This window comes from Triticum aestivum, chromosome 4B, assembly GCF_018294505.1.
Source record: "Triticum aestivum cultivar Chinese Spring chromosome 4B, IWGSC CS RefSeq v2.1, whole genome shotgun sequence".
In the NCBI taxonomy this organism is placed as follows: domain Eukaryota; kingdom Viridiplantae; phylum Streptophyta; class Magnoliopsida; order Poales; family Poaceae; genus Triticum; species Triticum aestivum.
The window spans coordinates 439,866,292-439,873,632 of record NC_057804.1 but is presented as its reverse complement, the minus strand read 5'-3'; the positions used below and the strand labels follow the sequence as shown (position 1 = coordinate 439,873,632).

At 47.4% G+C, this 7,341-nt stretch overlaps 2 protein-coding genes across 2 annotated transcripts; both read left to right on the top strand.

Annotated features, from left to right (window-relative positions):
* The first annotated feature begins 1,146 nt into the window (after window positions 1-1,146).
* LOC606350 (indole-3-glycerol phosphate lyase, chloroplastic) lies at window positions 1,147-3,136 on the top strand. The gene is made up of 7 exons (XM_044516814.1): window positions 1,147-1,445; window positions 1,531-1,840; window positions 1,951-2,027; window positions 2,148-2,225; window positions 2,317-2,394; window positions 2,561-2,620; window positions 2,705-3,136. Exons 1-7 carry the CDS (start codon window positions 1,224-1,226, stop codon window positions 2,837-2,839), a joined length of 960 nt encoding a protein of 319 aa, XP_044372749.1. The 5' UTR covers window positions 1,147-1,223; the 3' UTR covers window positions 2,840-3,136.
* Window positions 3,137-4,975: 1,839 nt separating this feature from the next.
* Window positions 4,976-6,947, top strand: LOC123092596 (indole-2-monooxygenase). Its single transcript, XM_044514396.1, has 2 exons — window positions 4,976-6,077; window positions 6,171-6,947. Exons 1-2 carry the CDS (start codon window positions 5,103-5,105, stop codon window positions 6,780-6,782), a joined length of 1,587 nt encoding a protein of 528 aa, XP_044370331.1. The 5' UTR covers window positions 4,976-5,102; the 3' UTR covers window positions 6,783-6,947.
* The last annotated feature ends 394 nt before the right edge of the window (window positions 6,948-7,341 follow it).

Here is a 7,341-nt window from a genome sequence, read left to right as displayed (position 1 = left end):
TACAGAAGTTAATTTTCTGCTCTTCTAACAATTTCTCGCAAGTTCATTAAAAACAATTTCTTGTACGTGAATTATATGGACATGTAATGGGTTTATATGTGCCGATACTTAACAAGCAACATTTTTATAGTCCATATATGAGTTGTACTACACTTATGGAATAATCATACGAGCGATGCTATACACACGATGAAACTTCAGCCGACGTGTGCACGATCCCATGTGGCAGCACAGCAGCGCACGTACATGCAGGAGGGAGTTGGTTTTTCTGTCCGCTGATGCATGCACACTGTGTATCGTTCGCAGATCGTGCAGTCCGTGTCGTGTGTGAAGCCATTTCGTAATCATACGTCGCTAAGCTTACATCAAAAAGTGGCAAAATCTGGTTGGAAAAAGGGGTTGTGGAGGGTTCCCACGCCAAAGCGTATCCGTAAGGACCCAGCCCTAGGTCTAGCGTGCAAGATATAGCTGGGTTTCTTCGTGTAACAGGCAAATCTTTAGGATTGTGGTTTAACGGATGAATTGATTGAGAAGCACCAGGCCCCACACCTGAAATCGAGGAGCAATGGTAGAGTTACAGTCATTTACATGATACTAACTCCGTCCTGGTTTATTGGTTCTCATTGTAATCCGTGTTAAATTTTGACCATAAATTTAACTAATGGAATGTTTATGCATGTCACCAAAAATTCTATCATTTAAAAACTATGTTGAAATACGAATCGAACAATATAACTTTTGTTGACATGCACTAACATTTTATCAGTTAAATCTTGGGTCAAAATTTAGAACAAATTACCATGAGGACTAATAAACCAGGATCGGAGGTAGTACATCATACGGGCTGATGTGGAGCAAATCAGTTGGTTCAGGATCAACGGTGGGCTTCGAGCAAATCAGTTGGTTCAGGATCAACGGTGGGCTGATGTCGAGCAAAACAGTTGATTTATGATTAGCGGGTCTCACCACAATGAAATTTAGAGAAGGGGGGGGGGGGGGGGGGGGGGGGGGGGGGGGGTAAAACTTACATAGGTTAATCGTACATTTAGGATTATTGAAAGGGGAGAGGGCCGGGTAGATTAGAGGATGCACACATACGTGTGCAAGGTGCTGCATGTAAGTTTACTATTTCCGATACTATAAACGCGTCCAGACGCGCAACTCATGCATCATTCACAAACAATAAATCTCTACACAGGAAGGTTTCTCAGTCAGCTAGCGAAATGGCTTTCGCGCTCAATGCGTCTTGCTACCCTTCGTCTTTCCAGTCGTCGCTGCTCCCGAGGCGGATGGCAGCAGCGGTGATGATACCGAGGCGGAGGAATGTTCTGCCGGTCATTAGGGCGGTCGCGGTGGCTCCGCCCGCCCTGGCGCCGGCTAAGCCAGCAGCTGTGAGGGGCCGGACCGTGTCGGACACCATGGCCAAGCTCATGGCTAAGGGAAAGGTGCGTGCATGTGTTGTACATTGCATTGCATGTAACGGACGTGTGGACTCTGACCGGATATTCGGGGTCGATGTGCCCTGAGTAGACAGCGCTCATCCCGTATATCACCGCCGGTGATCCTGACCTGGCCACAACGGCGGAGGCGCTGCGTCTCCTGGATGCCTGTGGCGCCGACGTCATTGAGCTCGGCGTGCCATGCTCCGACCCCTACGTGGACGGTCCGATCATCCAGGCTTCAAGTGCGAGGGCTCTGGCGGGCGGTGCGACAATGGACGGCGTGCTGGCGATGCTCAAGGAGGTGACGCCGGAGCTGTCGTGCCCGGTGGTGCTCTTCTCGTATTACAGGCCTATCTTGTGTCGAGGGTTGGCCGAAATCAAAGAAGCCGGTGTGCACGGTAGATAGCCTTTTCTCTTCATTTGATGATTATATTCACAATTTGGCATGCAGGTACAGGAGCTACTACTGATCCAGTTTCTCTTGATCTTATGTACATCTCCATCCCAGGTCTTATAGTGCCTGATCTCCCTTATGTAGCCGCGCATGCATTATGGAGTGAAGCCAAGAAGAACAACCTCGAGCTGGTATTTCCATCATGTGTCATTCATCAGCAAGCGAGCATTTCAAATTCTTTACACTATAGATATCGCACTGCCAGAAAGTAGGAAAACTCTATCAATCTGATATACAATTGATGTATTCAGGTGCTGCTCACAACACCAGCCATACCAGAAGAAAGAATGAAGGAAATCACGAAAGCTTCAGAAGGTTTCATTTACCTGGTAGATTTCAGCACATGCAATCCACACCGTTCATTTAAAGTTACCAGCTCCTAATTAACACTGCATTCTCCAACTTAACCGTATTACACAGGTGAGCGTCAATGGAGTTACAGGTCCCCGTGAAAACGTGAATCTGCGGGTTGAGTCCCTCATTCAAGAGATAAAAAAGGTACGTATCTCTAATTTGAAAGAAGAAGAAAAAAAGATTACCGTAAAATTCTTCTGTATTACTATTATATTAGTTTATACACGTGATCTAGTGTCCAAGAAATGAAGAGTCTAGATGGCTGCTCAGTAATTCTCAGTCACTGACCACGGGTTTGTGCTGGTTGCAGGTTACTGACAAACCTGTTGCTGTTGGCTTTGGCATATCAAAACCTGAACACGTAAAGCAGGTAAAAAATGGTCCATATTTAAATTGTGTCCCAAGAGCTAACAAGATCCACAGCTTAATTACAAACATCAATGCACATGGACAGATTGCAGGGTGGGGTGCGGATGGGGTGATCATTGGCAGTGCGATGGTGAGGCAGTTAGGTGAAGCAGCTTCGCCCAAAGAAGGATTGAAAAGACTAGAGGCATATGCCAGGAGCATGAAGAATGCACTACCATGATGAAGTGTGTGGATGGACGCAGCACCAGTAAATAAATTGATCGGAAGCCTAGTAATAAAGCTACTCCGGCTAGATCGATCGTCATCATATTATTAGCATGTGGAGTTAGAAATCGGAGTACTATGTACCGTGATTCCAGTTCAACGAGTAGATCGTCATTGTATCGTTAGCCTTTAGCCGGTGATGGTCCTGAGTAACAAGTTTATTGGAATAAGCCGTGTATATACAAAAAAATGTGCTTGAATCCATGGCTCGGCAAATAAAACAAGATGTGCTCATGCTTCCGTTGATGCTTCACTATTTTTGTTCTCTCAGTGCTGAATGTTTGCTGGCAAAAGTGACCGCGCGGTAACATCATGAGACGTGCATGCTTGATGCTCATCGGGGCATCGTTCTACGATTCTAGCTATCTTCTTTGTTTATTTCATATGCAGGCCTTCATATAAACACACATAAATTCATCCCTATAATTCGTGAGCGACATGTCGTCCAACATGTCATGCGAAATAATTATTCTTTAATAGGTGGCATCATACATTGTTGTCTTCAGCAATTAGTGATGGTAAAGATGCTATGTCATCTGAAACCAACATGTGCCCGCAAAAAATAAAATAAAAAAATCTATGCATAGTCGTTCAAATAATAAGATATTGGAATGGAGGGATTTTTAGGACGAAATTAGGATGTGCCTTGGTTAACGTGCTGAAAATAATTCCTTTCCTAGACTAGTACCTTTCTTATCCCCTTTTTTCCAGCGCATTGCATGAGAATCCACTCCCATTATTTTTATGTTTCTCTCTTCCATATAGGCAAAAGTGTCATGTAGACGAGATATAAGCCTATTATATTTATTTGGACCGTCTGTCCCAATTTGCTCTAAACTATTTATTTCCAAGATGAGGATATGTTCTTGATTTGAACCGTTTGTCACCTTCATAACACTCGCTATGAAAACTGTTTTAATAGTAGTACTTTCACAACTGTAGTTCATTCTTTGCGAGATAATTGTACTAGAATATTTATATCACATTGCAACACACGGGCATTGTTCTAGTTGATTTAAAAGACTCTTTTATTGACTTACAATGTAACACTAATAAAATACAAAGCATATAATGAACATACCTCGACCTCTGCATGAATAAAATGCACATAAGCTAAAGGATAGTTAATTGATGCATATTGCCATTAATCTGGTTCTTATACAATCTTAGGAAAAAAGAATCCTCCAGCTGCTCCGCCTCCTTCTCCTCCTCCTCCAAGAAAGAAAGTTAGAGCTCGTGCCTCTCGCCGGTGTCGGCGCAGGTCCGCCTCGTCTCCGGTGGCCCTAGGGCCATGGAGGCATGGTGGATCCTGGCAAGGGCTGGCGGAAGGGCTCCGTTTTAGTCATTTTTTCAATCTTGTTAGGGTTTGTGTCCTACTCAGGAAGGGACGGCGGCGGCTCCCTGAAGATGGAATAAAGGTCTCGCCGCCTAGCCCCCGTTCCGGCGGTGCGTCTAGCATCGTGGGTGGGCGTGTGGAGGTGTGTCTCCGGCAAATCTATCTTTGGTGGATTTGCTCGGATCTCGTCGTTATTCGTCTATGTTCGTGTGTCTTCAGTTTGGATCCTTTCGATATACGTTATTTTTCATCGATGGCGGTTGTTGTTCTGGGGTGCTGGTCCTATGGGGCCTTAGCATGACGACTTCCCGACTGTCTACTACAAGTTGTGCCCGGCTCCGGCGATGGAGGGACGATGACGGCGGCGCGCCTTCGGCTCGTTTCGGTGCTTGTACTCGTCGCTAGGTGTACGGATCTGGATGTAATTTTTATTTCTGGTGTTCGTTGTACTGCCACGATTGAAGACGAATAGATTAGAAGTTTTTCCATAAAAATATATACACGCATGGGAACTAGTATAACTGAAGGAAACAATATACTCCCTCTGTTTCAAAATAGATGACCCAACTTCGTACTAATTTAGTAGAAAGTTGGGTTTGGGTCATCTATTTTGGAACGGAGGGAGTATAACTTGGTGCGTGTCGGACTGTCAGTAATCCATGTTACATGTTCATATATGCTATATATATAGATAAACGCACCGATGGAGAAGCTAGGCCTCACCGCGAATTATAATTGAAGGAAACAATATCATAACTTGGTATATTGCTCCATATGCTACATGCGCATGGATCTTGGGCTATAAATGAACGCACCGATGGAGAAGCTAAGCCTCACAGCCAGTAAGAACTAACGATAGCTAGCTCTCTTTTAGCATTCTGCCATGGCTCACGTACATGTAGACGAGATGCTCCACGAAGCAGCAGCAGCCGCTCCACGATCTCTCTTGATTGCGACTGCGGTGCTCTTCTCCCTTGTGGTTCTGCCGCTCCTACTCCGCATTATTGCCAAGCAGGGAGCGGCAAGCGATGCCAAGCTGCTGAGCCTGCTCCCATCTCCCCCGACGAGGCTCCCCATCATCGGGCACCTGCACCTAATGGGCGATCTTCCCTACGTCTCCCTCGCTGGCCTGGCCGCCAAGTACGGCCCGGAACTCATGCTGGTACACCTCGGTGCCGTGCCCACCGCCGTCGTGTCCTCGCCGCGCACTGCTGAGGCCGTCCTGCGCACCCACGACCACATCTTCGCATCGCGGCCGCGGTCGATGGTCTTCGACATCATCATGTACGGGCAGACGGACTCGTGCTTCTCGCCCTACGGCGAGCACTTCCGGAAGGCCAGGAAGCTCGTGACGGTGCACATGCTCAACGCCAGGAAGATACGGTCCCAGCGCCCGGCCCGGGAAGAGGAGGTCCGGCAAGTGATTGGAAAGATCGCCAAGGCCGCAGCCGCGCGCGAGGCCGTGGACATGAGTGAGCTCCTGCACTCGTACGTCAACGACCTCGTTTGCCGTGCTGTGTCGGGCAAGTTCTCCCAGGAGGAGGGGCGGAACAAGCTGTTCCGAGAGCTCACCGACATCAACGCGGCGCTCCTGGGAGGGTTCAACATCCTCGACTACTTCCCGAGCCTGGGGAGGTTCGAGTTGGTCTGCAAGGTGGCGTGCGCCAAGGCCCGACGGGTGAGGAAGCGGTGGGACCTGCTCCTCGACAAGCTAATTGACGACCATGCAGCAAGGATGGTAAGCCGTGAGGGTGAGGCCCAGCCGGAGCAAGAAGAAGACAAAGACTTCATCGACGTATCCCTATCTCTTCAGCAGGAGTATGGTCTCACCAGGGACCATATCAAGGCCATCTTGATAGTAAGTGCACCATTTGCGTTTGCCATCTCTATTTCATATCTACTTTACTTGCTGTGGTAGCTCAATATCCACGTCTGGTACATGCAATTCCAGGACATGTTTGAGGCCGGCACGGACACCTCGTATATGACGCTGGAGTTTGCCATGGCGGAGCTCATACGGAAGCCACACCTTATGAAGAAGCTGCAGGAAGAGGTAAGGAGGAATGTACCCAACGGGCAAGAGATGGCCGCCGAAGACGATCTCCCCAACATGACCTACCTCAAGGCTGTCATCAAGGAGACACTCCGGCTGCATCCGCCGGTACCTCTCATGATTCCACACTTCTCCCTAGATGCCTGCACCGTTGATGGCTACACGATCCCAGCAAACACTCGTGTCGTTATCAACGCCTGGGCACTCGGCAGGCACAGTGGCTACTGGGAAAATGAAAATGAATTCCAACCTGAGAGATTTATGAATGGAGCCGGCGTTGATTTGAAGCCAAATGAGTTCCATTACTTGCCATTTGGGTTTGGACGAAGAATGTGCCCTGGGGTTCACTCGGCATCAGCAACGGTCGAGACAATGCTGGCAAACCTCATGTACCGATTCGATTGGAAGCTTCCACCCGGATTGAAGGAAGAAAACATAGATATGACTGAGGTGTTTGGAATAACAGTTTCAAGAAAGGAAAAGCTCATCTTAGTCCCCGTGACCGCATGAGTGCACGTAGCGTGCAGCTCAAAAAGTTGAGCCATCATGGTATTTGGTGCGCCCATATATGAATGTATTCAGAACTTTTTTTTATTTCAAAAATAAGGTTGAAATCCTGGACCTCTACATCATTGTAATGCGCACAACTAGACAAATAAATGTGAATTGTTTTTATGTGTGTTGTTGCATTTGTTATCTAAGTAATCAGCACTGATTGATAAGCAATCAGAGTTGATGACTTAGGTAACAATACTTGAAAATAAATGAGTATCCTTTATTTCACTACTGGAATTTTCGTATACGCCGGGTGCCAGGCTCTTCGCCGAGAACTAAAGCACGGGCACTCGGCAACCTCACAGAGGTCAAGAGTACCTCTCGACAACAAGCACATCTCACCAAACAAAGGATATTGCGGAGAGTAATATTTGTCAAAAGGGTCACACTTGGCAAATCCTGTTTGCCGAGAGCCAAGCAGCCGTCACACAACAAACTTTTGCCACGTGGCTCATCCGGCGGCGGATAACGGCACGGTCACGGTGGTACTTCTTTGCCGAGAGCAGCACCCGGT

Bases quoted from the DNA above. Each gene is read 5' to 3' on its own strand.
- LOC606350 (XM_044516814.1), top strand. From the start codon at position 1,224: ATGGCTTTCGCGCTCAATGCGTCTTGCTACCCTTCGTCTTTCCAGTCG. The intron at 1,841-1,950 runs GTAGATAGCCTT...TCTCCATCCCAG, and splicing joins CAAAGAAGCCGGTGTGCACG to GTCTTATAGTGCCTGATCTC. The intron at 2,028-2,147 runs GTATTTCCATCA...TGATGTATTCAG, and splicing joins AGAAGAACAACCTCGAGCTG to GTGCTGCTCACAACACCAGC.
- LOC123092596 (XM_044514396.1), top strand. From the start codon at position 5,103: ATGGCTCACGTACATGTAGACGAGATGCTCCACGAAGCAGCAGCAGCC. The intron at 6,078-6,170 runs GTAAGTGCACCA...ATGCAATTCCAG, and splicing joins ATATCAAGGCCATCTTGATA to GACATGTTTGAGGCCGGCAC.